The sequence below is a fragment of the Oncorhynchus keta genome, chromosome 2 (genome assembly GCF_023373465.1).
Source record: "Oncorhynchus keta strain PuntledgeMale-10-30-2019 chromosome 2, Oket_V2, whole genome shotgun sequence".
Classification (NCBI taxonomy): Eukaryota; Metazoa; Chordata; class Actinopteri; order Salmoniformes; family Salmonidae; genus Oncorhynchus; species Oncorhynchus keta.
This window is the reverse complement of record NC_068422.1, coordinates 76,346,148-76,371,234: the sequence shown is the minus strand read 5'-3', so window position 1 is coordinate 76,371,234 and position 25,087 is coordinate 76,346,148. Positions and strand designations below refer to the sequence as shown.

Here is a 25,087-nt window from a genome sequence, read left to right as displayed (position 1 = left end):
AGTCCACCCATCCACCCAACCAGTGCCAAACTGTCCCTGCTCACTGTCCACTGCCCAGCCTCTGGGCTCTCATACACTGGGCTTGTTATGGTTGGCCCCAGAGGTCTCTCTGAGCTCCATGTCCCACAGCAGGCTCAAAGTGATGCTGGTGAAGCCCAGCCCAGGTGTTGTGGAGGAGAGCTCACGACTCCTAAACGTGGCCCTTCAGTCCGTTCGGGTTGAGCGACACTGTGTCTCTTACTTAAGTTCTGATGGTGAATTGTGATGCCTCTACAACCTCCAGCCACCTCCCCCCACATTGTATGGCTCATTATGTTGTAAAGGTTTGTTTGTTGGCTTGTCACTGTGCAGTCTCACGAACCACAGTGTCCTCTAATGTTCTTGTCATAAAAGTGTCTATGAATGGCTGTTACCCTTATGTAGCATTGAGATATTGTATGTCTGTTGTAACTGTTCAACCATATCAAAATTGTGGGGGAAATTATTTTTGTTATTTATAGCTGTCATAAAACACCATCCCTAAAATAACTGTTCTCTCAAATAATTGTATTGACACATACACACACATACTTAATTGCAACTGTGTGTGTGTGTGTGAGTGTGGCATAAAAATCCCCTTGAATGTAACTGTACTATAACTTTGCCCTTAGTGTTTAGATCCTCCTGCCAACAACCACAGTTGGAACAGTGATGTTTGCTGAAATGACTGCAATGTCACAGTTTCCAATGCACACAGACAAGGCTCTCATCCAGGTGAATTGGCAGTGTCTGTCTACCTCGGCATAACTTTCTGAGAAGTGCAGTTACTAGTTAGAGGTATGCTGGGTGCCAAAAATAGCTAGAGTCATCAAATCAATATGAAATATTACCCCGCAAGTCTGATGTATGCACAGCATTGCAGTGGAGTCTTTTTCCAGCCCTTTGGTCTGTTGAGTAAAGAGTAGAAGTGAGAGGTCACTTAAGGAAATGGGTGACGCCGCCCCAGGCTCAGCTCCAACCACATGAAGATTATTTATAATGGCTGTGTCTGTGTATCCCTAGACGACCCAGTCTGGACACATTCTGCCGGCTCACTGCAAAAGTCAATGTCTGACTAGTCCTGTACTGTAGTTTAGATGGGAAGATTTTCTGGAGAGAAAATATAGACCTGTAACCTAGTAAGAGAAATACTGTCAACACGTTGAAGAAAAAGAACAAGCGGCATAAAACATATGTAACTTGAATTGCTCTTAGTAAAGGCACACTATAAACATTGTAAAAAAAGGTCAAATGGCATTGTTTTTATTACAAAGTATGACCATAATAGACAAAGGTAAAATTTACTTAAAGGAATAATCCCTAGAGATCGGGTTCATTGTTAGTTTCAGAATGATTGACATGGCGCTGATCCAGACTAAACACCATGTCCAGAGCCTTCTAGGAAAGGCTGGCTGCTAGTCCACTTATTTTCACTGTGCTGTAGACAGCTGAAACTACCCACTGGGAACATCAATTCAACGTGACATGGAAACAACAATGATTCAACCAGTGTGTGCCCAGTGGGTAATGTTCCCATTGATGTAATCCCGCAGGGAAGATGAGACATTTGATTATAAGGACACAGATAAAAAGTATATTCTAATTCAAGGTTAATTCATAGTATATGTTTGCATGTATTGTTTAAATATTCACACTTCTAATCTTCTCGATTAAACTTACTGAGAAGTTCCACCTGATATTTCAGGATCTCGCCAGTAACATTTCTGGTGATCCTGTGACTTTGCAAATGGTGCTGTGCAAACATGCAATTGCTCAGAAACAACCATCGGCTGATGTTTAGAATTCTAGCAGTTCTATGTAAAACACAGGGTAGGAGTCCAAGCTCTAGACCCCTGTTCTGTTCTGACTAAACCCCCAACCCCCCCACCCCTTCGGGCTGTGCCTTCTGAGAATCTGTCACTGCTGCCTGCGGATGGCGCAGATGGAGTAAGGCAGCGGCTGCAGTGTCATGCCCAGTTTGGGGGTGAGGCTTGGCACCGTGCCGGGGGGGAACTGCAGGTGGAAGCGCTGCAGCATGGTGGTGAAGAACAGGAACATCTCCATCCTGGCCAGATGCTCGCCCAAACAGTGACGCTTCCCTGAGGACAAACCACACAACATGGATTGAGTTTTGTGAAGATCATGTCATACTTTATCATTTACTCTACTCAGAGGAGGCTGGTGAAGGGAGGACTGCTTGTCGTAATGGCTGACATGAAATCCATTCCAGCTATTACAATGAGCCGTCTGCCGATTTAGTGACACCAGCTACTGTTGACTACTGTTTTCCAGTGAACATTCAACCAATACAACATATCTATTGTACTCAATGTATCTGTTAAGTGATAGTAAAGGTCCTTTCCTATCACTGTTATCAGCTGTTTAGTGTTTACCTTTTTAGCATATAGGTTAATCCAATGATATGGCTGGGAAAAGGTTTACACTTGCATACACAGTGCAACTTGAGCAATAGAGGGAACCACATGTATGGGTGGTATGACTGAGAGAATTTGTTTTGTTTGAACTGACATGGTGGTGTTTTTCTGTCTTAACAGTACTTTCCTTTATTAATGGCAGCATTGTAGTCTGCAATAGCCCCAGGGACAGGCTTGCTCACCAGTCTATTAATTAAGTGCTCAAATAGATTACTGGGCCTTGATACCAGAGAGGCTCTAGCTTTTATTACATTTGACTCATTGTAGGTAAAATGAAATGAGATCATAGCTGGGGTATACAGTTAAAGACATGCTCCGGTACTTTGGCGACGAAGAAAGTATTTTTCAATGTGTAGTTAATAAATGCATAATCTATGAGCAGAATTACTGTCTTACCTCAATTAGACACGAAATCCCTAGTTTGAAAGCGACTGTTTTATTGAAGCTGTGCTGTGTTATTTTCCCTCCATGTGGGCCAGCACCCGAGCAATTTGAGTTCTAGCCAATGAGCTTCGGCCTCTCACATTTGAGTGACAGGTAGCAAGAGGCCTGTCCAGCATTATCCAATGAGGTTACAGGGCGGGCCCAGCTCAGTGGACACAGTACAGAGAGAGCAATGACGTGGTGCTCATATCTGCACATATGTGACATAGTATGCAATATTCGGGGACCACTTTTGGCTCATGTGTGCTACTTTCAGAACTACTGCCTAAAAAGTATACAATATGTTTGAATAGAAGAAGAATCTACAATATATTGGAATTTCATGCCCATGATGACTATTAACCCTGTTTTTAAGCATTACCATTTAGATTAGGCAAGAGGAGAGGAATTCAAGTAAGAGGGTGTGTACAGTACAGTGCCTTGCGAAAGTATTCGGCCCCCTTGAACTTTGCGACCTTTTGCCACATTTCAGGCTTCAAACATAAAGATATAAAACTGTATTTTTTTGTGAAGAATCAACAACAAGTGGGACACAATCATGAAGTGGAACGACATTTATTGGATATTTCAAACTTTTTTTAACAAATCAAAAACGGAAAAATGGTGCCTGCAAAATTATTCAGCCCCTTTACTTTCAGTGCAGCAAACTCTCTCCAGAAGTTCAGTGAAGATCTCTGAATGATCCAATGTTGACCTAAATGACTAATGATGATAAATACAATCCACCTGTGTGTGATCAAGTCTCCGTATAAATGCACCTGCACTGTAATAGTCTCAGAGGTCTGTTAAAAGCGCAGAGAGCGTCATGAAGAACAAGGAACACACCAGGCAGGTCCGAGATACTGTTGTGAAGAAGTTTAAAGCCGGATTTGGATACAAAAAGATTTCCCAAGCTTTAAACATCCCAAGGAGCACTGTGCAAGCAATACTATTGAAATGGAAGGAGTATCAGACCACTGCAAATCTGCCAAGACCTGGCCGTCCCTCTAAACTTTCAGCTCATACAAGGAGAAGACTGATCAGAGATGCAGCCAAGAGGCCCATGATCACTCTGGATGAACTGCAGAGATCTACAGCTGAGGTGGGAGACTCTGTCCATAGGACAACAATCAGTCGTATATTGCACAAATCTGGCCTTTATGGAAGAGTGGCAAGAAGAAAGCCATTTCTTAAAGATATCCTTAAAAAGTGTTGTTTAAAGATTGCCACAAGCCACCTGGGAGACACACCAAACATGTGGAAGAAGGTGCTCTGGTCAGATGAAACCAAAATTGAACTTTTTGGCAACAATGCAAAACATTATGTTTGGCGTAAAAGCAACACAGCTCATCACCCTGAACACACCATCCCCACTGTCAAACATGGTGGTGGCAGCATCATGGTTTGGGCCTGCTTTTCTTCAGCAGGGACAGGGAAGATGGTTAAAATTGATGGGAAGATGGATGGAGCCAAATACAGGACCATTCTGGAAGAAAACCTGATGGAGTGTGCAAAGACCTGAGACTGGGACGGAGGTTTGTCTTCCAACAAGACAATGATCCAAAACATAAAGCAAAATCTACAATGGAATGGTTCAAAAATAAACATATCCAGGTGTTAGAATGGCCAAGTCAAAGTCCAGACCTGAATCCAATCGAGAATCTGTGGAAAGAACTGAAAACTGCTGTTCACAAATGCTCTCCATCCAACCTCACTGAGCTCGAGCTGTTTTGCAAGGAGGAATGGGAAAAAAATTCAGTCTCTCGATGTGCAAAACTGATAGAGACATACCCCAAGCGACTTACAGCTGTAATCACAGCAAAAGGTGGCGCTACAAAGTATTAACTTAAGGGGGCTGAATAATTTTGCACGCCCAATTTTTCATTTTTGATTTGTTAAAAAAATTGAAATATCCAATAAATGTCGTCCCACTTCATGATTGTGTCTCACTTGTTGTTGATTCTTCACAAAAAAAATACAGTTTTATATCTTTATGTTTGAAGCCTGAAATGTGGCAAAAGGTCGCAAAGTTCAAGGGGGCCGAATACTTTCGCAAGACACTGTATGTGTGTGAGAGAGTCTGTGCTACTCTTTGGGGGGCTAAGAGTGGAAAGAAGCCAGACTCACCCAAAGAGAAGGGTAGGAAAGCTTCCCGTCGGACAAAGTTTCCATTGCTGTCCAGGAAGCGATGTGGTGAGAAGGTTCCAGGGTCGCACCAGTACTTCTCATCAAAGTGCACAGAGTACAGGTTGGTGATGACCATGGTGCCTTTGGGGATGTTGTAGCCGCTCACCAGTGTGTCCTGAGTGGTGGCGCGGAAGATGCCCAGGGGCACGATGTTACAGAAGCGCAGGACCTCATGTAGCACTGCTTCCACATAGGGCATCCTCTTTTTGTCCGCCAGCGAGGGGGACTTCTCACTTCCCAGCACACTGTCCAGCTCCTTATGCACCTTCTCTACACAGAGGAAACACCAGCAGCAAACTGTCAATACCTTTTCATCACAATGTTCTATCTTTTATTTTTATTTCACATTTAACCAGGTAGGCTAGTTGAGAACAAGTTCTCATTTGCAACTGCGACCTGGCCAAGATAAAGCGTAGCAATTCGACACACAACAACACAGAGTTACACATGGAATAAACAAAACATACAGTCAATAATACAGTAGAACAAAAGAAAACAAAAAGTATATATACAGTGAGTGCAAATGAGGTAAGTTAAGGAAATAAATAGGTCATGGTGGCGAAGTAATTACAATATAGCAATTAAACACTGGAATGGTAGATCGGCAGAAGATGAATGTGCAGGTAGAGATACTGCGGTGCAAAGGCTTCCTCAACTCTTGTCTAGTATCTACAGACATACACTGAGTGTACAAAACATTAAGGAGACCTTCTTAATATTGAGTTGCACCCCCTTTTGCCCTCAGAACAACCTCAGTTTGTTGGGGCATGGACTCTACAAGTTGTTGAAAGCATTCCACAGGGATACTAGCCCATGTTGACTCCAATCCATAATAAAGCGCTGCTCTGGCTTCTTAACAATACTATCAACAAGGCAGATCCTACAGGCCCTAGGTTTGTCACACCTAGACTACTGTTCACTAGTGTGGTCAGCTGCCACAAAGAGGGATTTAGGAAAATATCAGTTGGCTCAGAACATGGCAGCATGGGTGGCCCTTAAAAGTACACAGAGAGCTAACATTAATGACGTGCATGTCAATCTCTCATGGCTCAAAGTGGAAGAGAGATTGACTTCTTGACTATTTGTTTTTGTAAGAGGTGTTAACAAGCTGACACCCATGCATACCCCACAAGACATGCCACCAGAGGTGGGGACTCTTTTCAGAGTCTCCAAGACCAGAACCGTACTACATAGAGCCATGACAACATGGAACTCTATTCCACATCAGGTAACTGATGCAAGCAGTACAATCAGATTTAAAACACAGGAAAAAAAATACCTTATGGCACTGTGAAGAGACACACACGCATGTTGTCTATTTTTTTACCTTTATTTAACTCAGCAAGTCAGTTAAGAACAAATTCTTATTTTCAATGACAGCCTAGGACCAGTGGGTAAACTGCCTGTTCAGGGGCAGAACAACAGATTTGTACTTTGCCAGCTTGGGGATTTGAACTTGCAACCTTTCAGTTGCCAGTCCACCACTCTAACCACTAGGCTACCCTGTCACCCCAATATGCATACAATGATATATGTTATATTGTTATATAACAATTATTGTTATATAACAATATAACAAGTATATATTATTATTAATAATTATATAACAATTATATGAATACATTGTTACATTGTCATATGGTGGTATTAAACATTTCATATTGTAGATATGTAGTGGTGTAATAATGTTATATGATTTACTGTTTTATATTTTATTTTATATGTAATGTAAGTGCTTTAATATGTTTGGACCTCAGGAAGAGTAGGGGATCCCTAAAAATACAATTACAAACCCTTCCCACAGTTTTTGGCTGGATGTCCTTTGGGTGGTGGACCATGCCTACAATACACAGGAAACTGTTGAGTGTGAAAACCTCAGCAACGTTGCAGTTCTTGACACAAACCGGTGCGCCTGGCACCTACTACCATACCCCGTTCAAAGGCACTTAAATATTTTGTCTTGCCCATTCACTCTCTGAATGGCACACATATATACAGTGGAAAGAAAAAGTATGTGAACCCTTTGGAATTACATCCCTTTGGAATTAACATCCCTTTGGAATTACATCCCTTTGGAATTAACATCCCTTTGGAATTAACATCCCTTTGGAATTAACATCCCTTTGGAATTACATCCCTTTGGAATTAACATCCCTTTGGAATTAACATCCCTTTGGAATTACATCCCTTTGGAATTAACATCCCTTTGGAATTACATCCCTTTGGAATTAACATCCCTTTGGAATTACATCCCTTTGGAATTAACATCCCTTTGGAATTACATCCCTTTGGAATTAACATCCCTTTGGAATTACATCCCTTTGGAATTAACATCCCTTTGGAATGTTTAAATGATAATTCAATATAGACAAGAAAAATACAATAATTTGTGTGTTATTAGTCTATTGTTGGGACTTAGATGAAGATCAGATCAAATTTGATTACCAATTTATGCAGAAATCCAGGTATTTTCAAAGGGTTGACCTACCATTTCTTACCACTGTAATCCATGTCTCAATGCTTAAAAATATTTCTTTAACCTGTCCCCTACCCTTGTTTAGTTTAATTCTACCATTTAACAAAACAAGCCCACACAACTTGAAAAAGCCAAACATGTAAAATCATGAAGGATAACACACAAAGTCTGGGGCTTATTTCCATTGTGGTCCTCTTGAGACAAGATAGCTAGGCAAGTTGGACAGAGTATGGCATTGTGATAATAAAACATAAAAGAACATCCATCTCATCATTGCAGTTACATCGTCATATGGGCACAGAGGACATCAAACTTATTTTCAAATCTTTCAAATCAGAGGACATCAAACTTATTTTCAAATCTCTATCAAATCTATATCAAATCTCCCATTCCTCTCGACATTTTTACAAAAACTGTTGTGCAGCAACTCGCTGCCATCCGGAAGAAAAAAATAATGTATAGTCGTGGCCAAAAGTTTTGAGAATGACACAAATATTAGTTTGCTGCTTCAGTGTCATTGATATTTTTGTTAGATGTTACTATGGAATACTGAAGTATAATTACAAGCATTTCATAAGTGTCAAAGGCTTTTATTGACAATTACATGTAGTTGATGGAAAGAGTCAATATTTGCAGTGTTGACCCTTCTTTTTCAAGACCTCTGCAATCCGCCCTGGCATACTGTCAATTAACTTCTGGGCCACATCCTGACTGATGGCAGCCCATTCTTGCATAATCAATGCTTGGAGTTTGTCAGAATTTGTGGTGTTTTGTTTGTCCACCCGCCTCTTGAGGATTGACCACAAGTTCTCAATGGGATTAAGGTCTGGGGAGTTTCCTGGCCATGGACCCAAAATATTGGTGTTTTGTTCCCCGAGTCACTTAGTTATCACTTTTGCCTTATGGTAACGTGCTCCATCATGCTGGAAAAGGCATTGTTCGTCACCAAACTGTTCCTGGATGGTTGGGAGAAGTTGCTTTCGGAGGATGTATTGGTACCATTATTTATTCATGGCTGTGTTGTTAGGCAAAATTGTGAGTGAGCCTACTCCCTTGGCTGAGAAGCAATGCCACACAAGAATGCTCTCAGGATGCTTTACTGTTGGCATGAAACATGACTGATGGTAGCGCTCACCTTATCTTCTCAATTACAATTGCAATTAATTGTAATTCATCTGATCACTCTTCATAACATTCTGGAGTATATGCAAATTGCCATCATACAAACTGAGGCAGCAGACGTTGTGAAAATGTATATTTGTGTCATTCTCAAAACTTTTGGCCACGACTGCATAGGAAACGCTCAAGTCTGGTTTTAGACCCCATCATAGCACTGAAACGGCACTCTTGAAGGTGGTAAATTACCTTTTAATGGCATCAGACCAAGGCTCTGCATCTGTCATTGTGCTCCTAGACCTTAGTGCTGCTTGTGACACTATCACCGCATTCTTTTTAAGAGATTGGAAACCCTCTCTGGTCTACACGGACAAGTTCTTGCCTGGTTTAGAGCTTATCTGTCGGAAAATATATAATTTACTCTCTGTGGATGATTTGTCCCCTCACAAATCAAACAAAAAGTTTTGGTGTTCCTCAAGATTCCGTTTTAGGACCACTATTATTTTCACTATACATTCTACCTCTTGGTGATGTCATTTGGAAACACAATGTCAACTTTCACTGCTATGCGGATGACCCACAGCTGAACATTTCGATTAAACATGGTGAAGCCCCAAAATTGCCTAACCTGGAAGCTTGTGTTTCAGACATAAGGAAGTGGATGGCAGCAAATGTTTTACTTTTAAACTCGGACAAAACAGAGATGCAAGTTCTAGGTCCCAAGAAACAAAGAGATCTGCTGTTTGACCTAAAAAATGAATGTTGATGGTTGTACAGTTGTCTCAAAAATGCGAAGGACCTCTGAATTGCTCTGGACTCTCTTTTAACATATTAAGAATAATTCAAGGGTAGCTTTATTCAATTTTCGTAACATTGCAAAAATCTGTAACTTTGTACAAAAATGATGCAGTAAACTAATCCATGCTTTTGTAACTTTTAGATTAGACTACTGCAATGCTCCACTCTCTGGTTATCTGGATAAAGCACTAAATAATGTTCAGTTAGTGCAAAATACAGACCACTATAGTGCCTGTACCCAAGAACACTAAGGTAACCTGCCTAAATGACTACCGACCTGTAGCACTCACGTCTGTAGCCATGAAGTGCTTTGAAAGGCTGGTCATGGCTCACATCAACACCATTAACCCAGAAACCCTAGACCCACTCCAATTTGCATACCACCCCAACAGATCCACAGATGATGCAATCTCAATTGCACTCCACACTGCCCTTTCCCACCTGGACAAAAGAAACACCTGCATGAGAATGATATTCATTGACTACAGCTCAGCATTCAACACCATAGTGCCCTCAAAGCACATCAGTAAGCTAAGGACCCTGGGACTAAACACCTCCCTCTGGATCGTGGACTTCCTGACGGACCAGCCCCAGGTGTTAAGGGTAGGTAACAACACATCTGCCACGCTGATCCTCAACACAGGGGCCCCTCAAGGGTGCGTGATCAGACCCCTCTTGTTCACTCATGACTGGAACTCCAACACTCTTATTAAGTTTGCCGATGACACAACAGTAGTAGGCCTGATCACCGACAACAACGAGACAGCCTATAGGGAGGAGGTCAGAGACCTGGCCGTGTGGTGCCAGGACAACAACGTCTCCCTCAACGTGATCAAGACAAGGGAGATGATTGTGGACTACAGGAAAAAGGAATTCTCATCAACGGGGCTGCAATGGAGCAGGTTGAGAGCTTCAAGTTCCTTGGTATCCACATCTCCAACAAACTAACATGGTCCAAGCACCCCAAGACAGGACAGTCATGAAGAGTGCCCAACAAAATCTATTCCCCCTCAGGAGACTGAAAATATTTGGCATGGGTCCTCAGATCCACAAAAGGCTCTACAGCTGCACCATCAAGAGCATCCTGACTGGTTGCATCACTGCCGGGATTGGCAACTGCTCGGCCTCGGAATGCAAGGCACGACAGAGGGTAGTGCGTACGGCCCAGTACATCACTGGGACCAAGCTTCCTGCCGTCCAGACCTCAGGCTGTGTCAGAGGAAGGCCCTAAAAATTGTCAAAGACTCCAGCCACCCTAGTCATAGAATGTTCTCTCTGCTATCGTACGGCAAGTGGTACCGGAGCGCTAAGTCTTGGTCCAAGAGACTTCTAAACAGCTTCTACGCAGGTTACCCAGACTATTTTCATTGCTCCCCCCTTTACACCGCTGCTACTCTCTGTTGTTATCATCTATGCATAGCCACTTTAATAACTCTACCAACAGTAAATGTACATATTCCCTCAACTAACCAGTGCCCCCACACATTGACTCTGTACAGGTGCATAGTCTCGCTACTGTTATTTTACTGCTGCTCTTTAATTACTTGTTACTTTTATTTCTTATTCTTATCCGTATTTTTTTAAACTGCATTGTTGGTTAGCGGCTCATAAGTAAGCATTTCACTGTAAGGTCTGCACCTGTTGTATTCGGCGCATGTGACTAATACAATTTGATTTGAAATATACGGCTGCTAGTATCTTGATTAGAACCACAAAATTGGATCACATTACTCCAGTGCTAGCCTCTCTACTTTTTGACTTCCTGTTAAGGCTAAGGCTAATTTCAAGGTTTTACTGCTAACATACAAAGCATTACTGTAACAATGACACTGTGAGTTGCGAAGCAGGTGCAAGAGAAACGTTTAATAAAACAACAAACATGAAACAAGACAACATAACAGTGGTGTTTATGCGTAAACACAGGAACAATACTGACTGAGGAAGGAACCCAAGGGAGTGACAGATATAGGGGAGGTAATCAGGAAGGAAAGTATCATGATGCTCTGCAGGTGCATGTAATGATGGATGTCAGGACCGGTGGTTAGTTGACTGGCGACGTTGAATGCCGGAAGGGAGGAGTGGGAGTAGACGTGTCAATTACATGGACTTGCTCATACCTATCTCTCCGAATTGTGTATACCATACATACCTACACGTACTCTACGGTCACAAAACACAGATCTTCTTATTGTCCCTAGAATTTCTAAGCAAACAGCTAAAGGCAGGGCTTTCTCCTTTAGAGTTCAATTTTTATGGAATGGTCTGCCTATCCATGTGAGAAATGCAGACTCAATATCGACCTTTTAGTCTTTACTGAAGACTCATCTCTTTAGTAGGCCCTATGATTGAGTGTAGTCTGGCCCAAGAGTGTGAAGGTGAACTGCAAGGCACTGGAGTGACAAATCGCCCTTGCGCTCTCTGTCTGGCCGACTCCCGTCTCTCCACTGGAATTCTCTGCCTCTGACCTTATTATACTCGACTTGAGTGGGTTGAGTCACTGACGTGATCTTCATATCCGGTGTTACGCCCCCCTCGAGCTCGTGAGGTGGAGGATATCTTTTTGGGCTATAGTCAGCCTTGTCTCAGTGTAGTAAATTGGTAGTCTGTTGATATCCGTCTAGTGGTGTGGGGACTGTGCTTTGGCAAAGTGGCTGGGGTGATATCCTGCCTGTCCAGGGGTATCGTCAGACAGGGCAACAGTGTCCCCTGATCCCCCTGCCTCAGCCTCCAGTATTTATGCTGCAATAGTCTATGTGCCTGTCCTATCTGGTGAAATTCTCCTGTCTTATCTGGTGTCCTGTGTGAACCTAACAGGATTGCCGCCGTAAGAAGTTAACGGGAGCGATATGACAACAGCCAGTCAAAGTGTAGGGCGCCAATTTCGAAACATAAAAAATCTCATAATTAAAATTCCTCAAACATACATGTATCTCATACCATTTTAAATCTATTGTCGTTATTAATCCCACCACAGTGTCCGATTTCAAATATGCTTTACAGCAAAAGCACCACAAACAATTATGTTAGGTCACCACATAGCCACAGAAAAACACAGCAGTTTTTCCAGCATAAGATTTTCCAGCCAGAGTCACAAAAACCACACAAAGAGATATAATGAATCACTAACCTTTGATCATCTTCATCAGATGACACTCATAGGACTTCATGTTACACAATACATACGTATGTTTTGTTTGATAAAGTACATTTTTATCAAAATATGAGTTTACATTGGCACGTTACATTCACTAGTTCCAAAAACATCCAGTGATTTTGCATAGCCACATCATTCAACAGAACTACTCATCATAATTGTAGATGATAATACAAGTTATATACATGGAATTTTTGGATGAAAAACGTTCCCGTTTTAAACAATATATTTTGTCAGGAAAAGATGCTTGACTATGCATATAATTGACAAGGAAAGAAAACACTCTGACGTTTCCAAAACTGCAAAGATATTGTCTGTGAGTGCCACAGAACTGATGTTACAGAAAAAGAAACAGATAAAAATACAATCAGGAAGTGCCGCATTTTTTAAAACCGCCTCTTGGCAATGACTCCTTATATGGCTGTGGAGGAGCTTGGAGTCAGCTTACCTTTTCCACGTTTTCCCCAAGGTGTCTGCAGCATTGTGACGTATTTGTAGGCATTTCATTGGAAGATTGACCATAAGAGACTACAATTACCAGGTGGTCGCTTGGTGTCCTCCGTCGCAATTATTGCGTAATCTCCAGCTGCAGTATTTTTCCGTTTGCCTCTGATGACAAACCGACTGCCAGGAATGATTTTTCATCGAATAGAATTGTGAAAAACACTTTGAGGATTGATTCTAAACAACGTTTGCCATGTTTCTGTCGATATTATGGAGCTAATTTGGAATAAAGTTTGGCGTTGTAAGTGACTGCATTTTCTTTTTTTTTCTTAGCCAAATGTGATGAACAAAACAGAGCTATTTCTCTTACACAAATAATCTTTTTGGAAAAAATGAACATTTGCTATCTAACTGAGAGTCTCGTCATTGAAAACATCCGAAGTTCTTCATAGGTAAATTATTTTATTTGAATGCTTTTCTTGTTTTTGTGAAAATGTTGCCTGCTGAATGCTAGGCTTAATGCTATGCTAGGTTATCAATACTCTTCCACAAATGCTTGTGTAGCTTTGGTTAAAGCATATTTTGAAAATCTGAGATGACACTGTTGTTAACAAAAGGCTAAGCTTGTGTTTCAATATATTTATTTCATTTCATTTGCGATTTTCATGAATAGGAAACGTTGCGTTATGGTAATGAGCTTGAGGCTATGATTACGCTCCTGGATACGGGATTGCTCGACGCTAGAGGTTAATGCAACCGCTGTGTTAGATTTCAAAAAAAAATTTACGGAAAAAGAAACCCAATGCAATAATCTGAGACGGCGCTCAAAAGTAAAAATCACAATAGCCGCAACGATGGCGTCAACATAAACAAGAAATTACATGATAAATATTCCCTTATCTTTGATGATCTACATCAGAAAGCACTCCAGGAATCCCAGGTCCACAATACATGTTTGTTTTGTTCGATAATATCCGTTATGTCCAAATATATTCTATTGTTAGCGCGTTTGATATACATATCCAAACGCTCATTCTGGTCAGCGATACATCGGACAAAAACTTCAAAACGTTATATTACAGGTCGAAGAAACATTTCAAACTAAGTACAGAATCGATCATTAGGATGTTTTTAACATATAGCTTCAATAAAGTTCCAACCGGAGTATTCCTTCATGTCTTCATGAACAATGGAACGCAAGTGTGTACCATGAGGAATAAGCGTGATCAGTGTTTTGATTTCTCCTCAGGGTTTTGCTTTCCATATGACTTCTGTTATACTCACAGACATCATTTAAACAGCTTTAGAAATTTGAGAGTGTTTTCTATCCAATACTAATAATAATATGCATATATTAGCAACTGAGACTGAGGAGCAGGCCGCTTACTTTGGGCAACTTATTCAGCCAAGCTACTCAATACTGCCCCCCAGCCATAAGAAGTTAACCTGTCCAGGACAGCTAGCGGGGACCCCCCCCCCTACCCCACAACAGCCAGTGAAAGTGCAGGGCACCAAATTCAAAACAACAAAAATCTCATAATTAAAATTCCTCAAGCATACAAGTATTTTACACAATTGTAAAGATAAAATCGTCGTTAATCCAGCCACAGTGTCTGATTTCAAAAGGGATTTACAGCGAAAGCACCACAAATGATTATGTTAGGTCACCACCAAGCCACAGAAAAACACAGCCATTTTTCCAGCCCAAAAAGAGTCACAAAAAGCAGAAATAGAGATAAAATGAATCACTAACATTTGATGATCTTCATCAGATGACAATCATAGGACTTTATGTTACACAATGTTACACAAACAATACATGTTTTGTTTGATAAAGTTCATATTTATATGAAAAAATCTGAGTTTACATTGCCGCGTTACGTTCAGTAGTTCTAAAACATGGGGTGATTGTGCAGAGAGCCCCATCAATTTACAGAAATACTCATAATAAACATTGATAAAGATATGACTATTATACATGGAACTTTAGATCAACTTCTCCTTAATGCAACCACTGTGTCAGATTTTTAAAAAACTTTACGGAGAAAGCAAACCATGCAATAATCTGAGTACAGCCCTTAGACAACAAAGCAGCCAAAAAGATACCCGCCATATTGGGTAGTCAACATTACTCAGAAATAGCATTTTAAATATTCACTTACCTTTGATGATTTTCCTCAGAATGCATTCCCAGGAATCCCAGTTCCACCATAAATGTTTGATTTGTTCGATAATGTCCATCAGTTATGTCCAAATATCTTCTTTTGTTAGGACGTTTGGTAAACAAATCCAAAAGCGTGTTCAGGTCGCGCCGAACGTCGGGCGAAAAGTTAAAAAGTTCCGTTACAGCCCATAGAAACATGCCAAACTAAGTATGGAATCAATCTTTAGCATGTTTTTAACATAAAACTTAATTAACCTCTTCAACCTATGGGGGCGCTATGTCATTATTGGATAAAAAATGTGCCCGTTTTAAGCGCAATATTTTGTCACAAAAAGATGCTCAACTATGCATATAATTGGCAGCTTTGGAAAGAAAACACTCTGACGTTTCCAAAACTGCAACTGAACTGATGCAACAGGCGAAACCAAGATGAAACTTCAAACAGGAAATGAGCAGGATTTTTGAGGCTCTGTTTTTCATTGTCTCCTTATATGGCTGTGAAAGCGCCACAAATTAGCCTGCCCTTTCTATCGTTTCTCCAAGTTGTCTGCAGCATTGTGACGTATTTGTAGGCATATCATTGGAAGATTGGCCATAAGAGACTACATTTACCAGGGGTCCGCCCGGTGTCCTTTGTTGAAATTGTTGCGTAATCTCCAAGCTGCTCGCATTCATCCATGTGATTGAGACAGAGAGGAGACTTCCAGGAATGATATATCATGAAGAGATATGTGAAAAACACCTTGAGGATTGATTCTAAACAACGTTTACCATGTTTCAGTCGATATTATGGAGTTAATGTGGAAGAAAGTTTGGCGTTTGGATGAATGAATTTTCGTTTTTTTTTGGTAGCCAAACATGATGCAGAAAACGGACCGATTTCTCCTGCACAACTAATCTTTCAGGAAAACTGAACATTTGCTATCTAACTGAGAGTCTTCTCATTGAAAACTTCTGAAGTTTTTCAAAGGTAAATGATTTATTGAATGTTTTTGCTGGTTTTTGTGAAAATGTTGCCTGCTAATGCTAATGCTAAATGCTAACGCTAAATGCTAAATGCTAGTTTGCTATGGTTGAGAAGCATATTTTTGAAAATCTGAGATGACAGTGTTGTTAACAAAAGGCTAAGCTTGAGAGCTAGCATATTGATTTCATTTCATTTTATGATTTTCATGAATAGTTAACGTTGCGTTATGGTAATGGGCTTGAGGCTGTAGTCATGATCCCGGATCCGGGTTGGCTCGACGCAAGAAGTTAATGCTCCAACCGTACAATTCCTTTGTCTCTACAAATGAAGTGGAATGTAGCTACCTTTCACGTGAGTGCGCCAGACCGAGGCACTCACTCAAAGATCCTTTATAAGCCCCTCCTTTAGAGTAGAATCCTCAAAACAGGTTCAAAATACTGTTGACATCTAGTGGAAGCCTTGGGAAGTGAAACATAAATAATATCACCCTGTATCTTCAATGGGGGCTGAGTTGAAAAACTACAAATCTCAGATTTCCCACTTCCGGGTTGGATTTTTTCTCAGGTTTTTTCTGTTTTTTTTCTGTTATACTCACAGACATCATTCAAACAGTTTTAGAAACTTCATAGTGTTTTCTATCCAATACTAATAATAATATGCATATATTAGCATCTGGGACAGAGTCGGAGGCAGTTCACTCTGGGCACGCTATTCATCCAAAAGTGAAAATGCTGCCCCCTATCCCAAAAAGGTTAAGTATGCTCCCTCTAATTCTCCTATCACTCTCTCTCTTGGAGGACCTGAGCCCTAGGACCATACCTCAGGACTAATTGGCCCGATGTCTCCTGGCTGTCCCTAGTCCACCTGGTAGTGCTGCTGGCTATGGAACCCTGACCTGTTCACCAGATGCTGTTTTCAACCCTCTCCCTCCCTGCATCTCTTTCTCTACCTCACCTGCTGTCTCGACTACGAAAAGCCAACAGACATTTACTCCTGAGGTGCTGACCTGTTGAACCCTCTATAACAGGCTGGGCAAAGGCTGGCCCGGAATCATGCTCAGATCACATAAAGAATTTGTGATAGTAAAGTTTTGAAAAACGTATTTGTTATTCAAATGTAAAGCCAAATGAATACTCGCCTTTGTGTAATGATTTAACTCCCACCGCTTGTGGTACATTTATTTTGAAGGCACGTATAAATAAAGATGACACTCACGTCACAGTTACAAATAGTAGCTAGCTAGAAATAGCACAAAAATGGGATTTTCTTTTTTGAATTTTACCCCTTTTCCTACTCAATTTCGTGGTATCCAATTGTTTTAGTAGCTACTATCTTGTCTCATCGCTACAACTCCCATATGGGCTCGGGAGAGACAAAGGTTGAAAGTCATGCGTTACACAACCCAACTAAGCCGCACTGCTTCTTAACACAGTGTGCATCCAACCTGGAAGCCAGCCGCACCAATGTGTTGGAGGAAACACCGTGCACCTGGCAACCTTGGTTAGCGCGCACTGTGCCCGGCCCGCCACAGGAGTCACTGGTGCGCGATGAGACAAGGATATCCCTACCGGCCAACCCCTCCCTAACCTGGATGACGCTAGGCCAATTGTGCGTCGCCCCACAGACCTCCTGGTCGCGACAGATCTTGGGCACGAACCCAGAGTCTCTGGTGGCACAGCTGGCGCTGCAGTACAGTGCCCTTAACCACTGCGCCACCTGGGAGGCCCAAAAATGAGATTTTCAAAGAAAAGGAAAGTAGATGAGCAAGACTGGACAACAAATGTTTATTTATTTAGGTATAAGGAAAAGGTGTGTGCTTGGCGTGCAAAGAGATCATCTCTGTCTTGAAAAACTACAACTTGTCCCGACACTTCCAGAGTCTTTGGAAAGTTTTGTTCATCAAGAGATGCATAGAACCTCATCAGTGACATTGTTATGAATAGTTCTCCAATCACTGCATCAGACTGAAGATCAATAAGCTCAAGATGCAGGTCATTGGGAGAGTTATCCACATTGAAGGTGAAAGCACTTTGAAATCCTCAAAACGACAAGAAAACTCACTGTTCAAAGCACGCAGCGATGTATACTTCTCCCGCTGGTCACCTGATAGGGAACAGACCAGTAGTGTTGGAAGATGGGTGAGATTGTTGGCTTCTACTTGGCGGGTCAGGAGGAGTAATTTTCCCTTGAAGGCTTTGACAAGGCTGTACATCTGATGTGCAAATAGGCCCTTCCCTTGTAGTTTGGAATTCAGTTCATTCATGAGAGCCATGATGTCCACGGTGAAGGCAAAATCAGCCAACCATTCTTTATCTTGCAGTTGAGGGAAATCCACATATTTTCCTTTCATTTGCAAAAACTCAGAAATCTCAGACTTGAGGTCCCACACCCTTTTATGCACCTTCCCCAAACTCAGCCATCTCAATATTTGTGTGGTAGGGGAGAACTGCATGACCCGACTCTGTCTCTTCCAACAGTGAGACAAACAGCCTGTGGTTTAAAGACTTTGCTCTTATGAAGTTTACCACTTTAGTGACTGTATCCACAACATGGCTCATTTTCAGAACACATTTACAGAGCACCTCCTGATGAATAATGCAATGCAAGAAAAATGTATTCTGATCTGGGTTCAGGTCGTTTACTTGATCTTGTATCCTTTTCAAAAGGCCAATGTTTTTTCCTGTCAAATTTGCACACCCACTCAGTCCCAGCTTTGCCACACACTTATTAACCTCCTCCATTAAATATTTCCTTGTGGTTGTGCTCTGCATTCCCTGAAGTAAGCTCTTCTATAATTTCAAAGTCTGGGGTTATGCCTCGTAAGAATATCTTTGTGGGCTATACTCCGCCTTGTCTCAGGATGGTAAGTTGGTGGTTGAAGATATCCCTCTAGTGGTGTGGAGGCTGTGCTTTGGCAAAGTGGGTGGGGTTATATCCTTCCTGTTTGGCCCTGTCCGTGGGTATCATCGGATGGGGCCACAGTGTCTCCTGACCCCTCCTGTCTCAGCCTCCAGTATTTATGCTGCAATAGTTTATGTGTCGGAGGGCTATGGTCAGTTTGTTATATCTGGAGTACTTCTCCTGTCTTATCCGGTGTCCTGTGTCAATTTTAGTATGATCTCTCTAATTCTCTCTTTCTCTCTTTCTTTCTCTCTCTCTCTCGAAGCCCTAGGACCATACCTCAGGACTACCTGGCATGATGACTCCTTGCTGTCCCCAGTCCACCTGGCCGTGCTGCTGCTCCAGTTTCAACTGTTCTGCCTGCGGCTATGGAATCCTGACCTGTTCACCGGACGTGCTACCTGTCCCAGACATATTATTTGACCATGCTGGTCATTTATGAACGTTTGAACATCTTGGCCATGTTCTGTTGTAATCTCCACCCGGCACAGCCAGAAGAAGACTGGCCACCCCTCATGGCCTGGTTCCTCTCTAGGTTTCGTTCTAGGTTTTGGCCTTTCTAGGGAGTTTTTCGGAGCCAACGTGCTTCAACACTTGCATTGCTTGCTGTTTGGGGTTTTAGGCTGGGTTTCTGTACAGCTCTTTGAGATATCAGCTGATGTACGAAGGGCTATATAAATACATTTGATTTGATTTGAATATCAACAACTGTGCCATGTCACATGCATCACTGCTCTCATCCAGGGCCAAGGAGAAATAGGTGAAATCCTTTACCTTGTTTTTCAACTGTTGTTCTATATTCTCAACACATGTCCTCAACATTTTCAAACAGCTCTTTCTTGTCGGGGCAAAGTATTGCTGCAGAGTCAATTAAACATTCTTTAATGAATTCACCCTCAGCGAATGGCTTGCTATGTTTAGCAATTTTGTGGGACAGTGCATACAGTTGAAGTCGGAAGTTTACATACACTTATGTTGGAGTCATTTAACTCATTTTTCAACCACTCTACAAATTTCTTGTTCACAAACTATAGATTTGGCAAGTCGGTTAGGACATCTACATTGTGCATGACACGTCATACCGCTCAGGAAGGAGACGCGTTCTGTCTCCTAGATATAACTATACTTTGGTGCGGAAAGTGCAAACCTGTGAAGATGCTGGAGGAAACAGGCACAAAAGTATATATATCCACAGTAAAACGAGTCCTATATTGACATAACCTGAAAGGCCACTCAGCAAGGAAGAAGCCACTGCTCCAAAACCGCCATAAAAAAGCCAGACTACGGTTTGCAACTGCACATGGGGACAAAGATCGCACTTTTTGGAGAAATGTCCTCTGGTCTGATGAAACAAAAACAGAACCGTTTTGCCATAATGACCATCGTTTGGAGGAATAAGGGAGATGCTTGCAAGCCGAAGAACACCAAGAACACCGTGAAGCACGGAGGTGGCAGCATCATGTTCTGGGAGTGCTTTGCTACAGGAGGGACTGGTGCATTTCACAAAATAGATGGCATCAGGAGAAAGGAAAATTAAGTGGATATATTGAAGCAACATCTCAAGACATCAGTCAGGAAGTTAAAGCTTGGTCGCAAATGGGACTTCCAAATGGACAATGACCCCAAGCATACTTCCAAAGTTGTGGCAAAATGACTTCAGGACAACAAAGTGAAAGTATTGGAGAGGCCATCACAAAGCCCTGACCTCAATCCTATAGAAAATATGTGGGCAGACTGAAAAAGTGTGTGCGAGCAAGGAGGCCTACAAACCTGACTCAGTCACAACAGCTCTGTCAGGAGGAATGGGCCAAAATTCACCCAACTTTTTGTGGGAAGCTTGTGGAAGGCTACCCAAAATGTTTGACCCAAGTTAAACAATTTAAAGGCAACGCTACCAAATACTAATTGAGTGTATGTAAACTTCTGACCTACTGGGAATGTGATGAAAGGCAGGGTGCTGTGAGGCCTGAGTAAGGACAAAGCAGGGTGCTGTGAGGCCTGAATGAGGACAGGGCAGGGTGCTATGAGACCTGAGTAAGGACAAGGCAGGGTGCTATGAGGCCTGAGTAAAGACAAGGCAGGGTGCTATGAGGCCTGAATGAGGACAAGGCAGGGTGCTGTGAGGCCTGAGTAAGGACAAAGCAGGGTGATGTGAGGCCTGAGTGAGGACAGAGCAGGGTGCTATGAGACCTGAGTAAGGACAAGGCAGGGTGCTATGAGGCCTGAATGAGGACAAGGCAGTGTGCTGTGAGGCCTGAGTAAGGACAAAGCAGGGTGCTGTGGTGAGGCCTGAATGAGGACAGGGCAGGGTGCTATGAGGCCTGAGTAAGGAGAAGGCAGGGTGCTATGAGGCCTGAGTGAGGACAGAGCAGGGTGCTATGAGACCTGAGTAAGGACAAGGCAGGGTGCTATGAGGCCTGAGTAAGGACAAGGCAGGGTGCTATGAGGCCTGAGTAAGGACAAGGCAGGGTGCTATGAGGCCTGAGTAAGGATAAGGCAGGGTGCTATGAGGCCTGAATATGAGGCCTGAATGAGGACAAGGCAGGGTGCTATGAGGTCTGAGTAAGGACAAGGCAGGGTGCTATGAGGCCTGAATGAGGACAGAGCAGGGTGCTATGAGGCCCGAGTGTGGATAAGGCAGAGGACTTGATGCTGAGGCCTACTGTGCTATAAGGCAACACTGACCTTGAATGTTGGGGTAGAGGGCCATGTAGAGCATAGCCCAGCGTAGGGTGTTGGTGGTGGTCTCCGTGCCTGCGATGATGAGCTCGCCCACAGAGTAGATTAGGTTCTCCCTGGAATACGGGGTGCCCAAGTCGCCAGCACTCTTGTCCAACTTGTTCAGATAGTCATCGATGTAGTGGCGCGGGAAGTTGCACACTCTGCCTTTCGAGAAGCGCCTGATGATCTGCTCCAGGAAGTTATAGACCTTGGCTGCGTTGCGGAACAGCTTCTGGTGCTTTCCAAAGGGGAGGTACTCGATCCATGGGAAGGCGTTGTAAAGGAAGGCCCAGCCACTGACGGCCAGCTCCACATTCTCACTGAAGATCTCAATCATGTGCTGGAAGTCACAGTTGTCGTACGTGAAACGCTCGCCGAAGATGATGAGGTTGGTGATGTTGGACACAGCATTGGTTACCAGGTGCTTTGGGTTAAAGGGTTTCCCTTTGTGTTCGTCGATGGCATCCACGAAAAACATGCACTCTTCCAAGATCTTCTGGTCGATGGGCATTTGAAAACTTCCAAAGTAACGAAAGGAGTTGCTGGCCAGTTGACGATGTTCAATCCATCCGTTGCCAAATTTAGCATTCAGAAGTCCTAAGAAGGAAGATATTGAGATTAGTTCTGAGCATGTGTGAAGATACTAAATATTATTCTCAGGATAGGTGGACCTATTTTCATCTCAATACCATCAAATAGCCTAGAGTTCGATAACACCAAGCTTGTGTTTGCATATAATAACTAATAACAATATAACAATGTCATAACGTCCATATTCAGAAAACATTATAACTGACTTTCTTACCTCCCATTTTTGTCATTTTCATAAATAAAGGCAGCGATGGCCTGTCAGAAAAGACATCACCCTGGTGGTACAGGCATTCTCTGATGGCATCATATCCATTCAGAACCACTGCTGAGTAGCCTCCCAAATCAAGACTGAAAATCTGAGATAAAATACTTGAATAAATAGACATCCGAAATAATATGCCATATATTTCCCTAAATTTGTTTAATTTTGGATTTAAAAAAAAGTAGACTATAGTCCAGTATGACATAACATCTAAACTGCAAATTATCTAAAATCAGCAAAAAAAGAAACATCCCTTTTTCAGGACCCTGTCTTTCAAAGATAATTAGTAAAAATCAAAATAACTTCACAGATCTTCTTTGTAAAGGGTTTAAACACTGTTTCCCATGCTTGTTCAATGAACCATAAACAATTCATGAACATGCACCTGTGGAACAGTCGCTTACAGACGGTAGGCAATTAAGGTCAGTTATGAAAACTTAGGACACTAAAGAGGCCTTTCTGCTGACTCTGAAAAACACCAAAAGAAAGATGCCCAGGGTCCCTTCTCATCTGCGTGAACGTGCCTTAGGCATGCTGCAAGGAGGCATGAGGACTGCAGATGTGGCCAGGGCAATAAATTCCATTGTCCATACTGTGAGAAGCCTAAGACAGCGCTACAGGGAGACAGGAAAGACAGCTGATCATCCTAGCAGTGGCAGACCACGTGTAACAACATCTGCACAGGATCGGTACATCCGAACATTGTAGGGCAGGTCCTCACCAGACATTGCCGGCAACAACGTCGCCTATGGGCACAAACTAACTGTCACTGGACCAGACAGGACTGGCAAAAAGTGCTCTTCACTGAGGACGTTTTTTGTTGTTGCTGAGTTTATTAGGCTCGTTCAAAGATAGGAAAGTAGCCCTCACTCTATTTGCCGAGGCATGCTGACTAAGCGGACATTCGCCATTCTTTAGAAACCCTGCTAGCGCAGCTGGAGCCTGCCATAATACATTTGCGAATAGTGAGCCTCTTTTGTTCAGTTTTCTGATCTTTTTTATAGGCTGACGCAAGACATAGGGTCAAGAATTGAGCGTCCACCCTAACTAACCTTGACACATTTCGGAATTATGGTATGTGTGTGTTCCTGGATTATTATTTTTTACCTTTATTTAACATGGCAAGCCAGTTTAGATCAAATTCTTATTTACTATGACTGCCTACAGGGGAACAGTTGGTTAACTGCCTTGTTCAGGGACAGAACGACAGATTTTTACCTTATTAACTCGGGATTCGATCCAGCAACCTTTCGGTCACTGTCCCAATGCTCTAGCCACTAGGCTACCTGCCGCCCCATTACAAATTTGATTTCGCACAGTTTTTTCACCAGTGAAATTAAAGCGACTTTGAGATTCTGTTCTGGAATGAAAAGCGCTATATAAAATACATATATTGTAATGCAAAATTAATAAATGAACACTCAACAGGCTAAACCGCAAGAGTTAAACCGGTTTGAGCAAAATAAGACTGGCCTACATGGGGGTGCACACAAGTAGCCAACACAAAAAAATGCCTAGGTTTAGTCAAGCCACTTTGACACAATAAGTTAAGTACCGTACCTGCCCATGGATTTCACTCTGTTTCTTCATAAAGACGTGCGGTTCTGTTGCTAGAGACATAATGTTCCCTATGACAGGGATAGGTGACGGTCCAGGAGGGAATCCTCGGGGTCTTCTCTGCTTCACAAGCTGCCGGATCAGCAAAAGAACAATAAGGGAAATAAATAAACTACACAGACCTAAGAAAGCCTGTCCATGCGACAATTCTGAGACGAGAGATGATAACTGAATTAATACCATTTTTCTCTAACTTTGCTTTATGGACTAAGCTCTCCTCTGTGAAAGAGTTATGTAGGCTATATCATCTTGCACATGTTTATATTCCCGGCCTCTACCCAATAGGATGCTTCTCCCTCTACAAGGCAAAGATTGGCTGGAAGTTTAGCTGTAATGACTATCGATGAACTTTGATCAGCCTTCGATCAATTCGAGCAATCAACAAATCGTGATTCTGCTATTTCTGAGGATTTGATTTCCCAATGATGATTTCTGACCATTTGTTGACATGCAGCATAACTTGCCGGCCAGCTGGCACCACACAGATCAAGTTGGTAATTTAAAAGCTTTATTTCGTCATCGCGGATCCAGCTTGGTCTCATAGACTAGACATATCATAGTAAACGAAACCCCCGGGACAGTCAAAACAGCATGATATATTACATTTGTTATGGTTACATAATCCAGAATTTTACTTAAGGCAAAAACAAAAGTCAGAGTAGATAATTAGCAACTTTGCAACAACTTACTACTTTTAATCTACTTTTCAACTAGCATGTTAGCTAACCCTTCCCCTTAACCCTAAGCTTTAACCTAACTCCTAACCCTAACGTTGGCATTAGCCACCTAGCTAAAGTTATCCACAACAAGTTG

The 25,087-nt window shown here is 42.3% G+C and overlaps 1 protein-coding gene across 3 annotated transcripts; it reads right to left on the bottom strand.

Moving 5' to 3' along the window:
- Positions 1-1,265: 1,265 nt before the first annotated feature.
- Positions 1,266-24,824, bottom strand: LOC118372852 (vitamin D 25-hydroxylase-like). Of its 3 annotated transcripts, XM_052484016.1 has the most exons (6): positions 24,455-24,810; positions 24,218-24,346; positions 22,610-22,751; positions 21,769-22,401; positions 5,004-5,333; positions 1,266-2,117 (listed from the first exon to the last, which is right to left on the bottom strand). In XM_052484016.1, the coding sequence occupies exons 1-6, from the start codon at positions 24,455-24,457 to the stop codon at positions 1,936-1,938; spliced, it is 1,419 nt and encodes a 472-aa protein (XP_052339976.1). In that variant the 5' UTR covers positions 24,458-24,810; the 3' UTR covers positions 1,266-1,935. The 3 variants fall into 3 exon arrangements, with proteins under 3 accessions (XP_052339976.1, XP_052339970.1, XP_052339982.1); XM_052484010.1 differs by having other exon boundaries at positions 24,218-24,808; XM_052484022.1 differs by lacking the exon at positions 5,004-5,333 and having other exon boundaries at positions 24,218-24,824.
- Between the last annotated feature and the right edge of the window lie 263 nt (positions 24,825-25,087).

Excerpts from the sequence above, each read along its gene's own strand:
- LOC118372852 (XM_052484010.1), bottom strand. The coding sequence starts at position 24,457 with ATGGTATTAATTCAGTTATCATCTCTCGTCTCAGAATTGTCGCATGGA. Across the intron at positions 22,402-22,609 it reads GAAAATGACAAAAATGGGAG|GACTTCTGAATGCTAAATTT; the intron begins GTAAGAAAGTCA and ends CTTCCTTCTTAG. Across the intron at positions 5,334-21,768 it reads CCTCTACCCCAACATTCAAG|AGAAGGTGCATAAGGAGCTG; the intron begins GTCAGTGTTGCC and ends TCCTCTGTGTAG.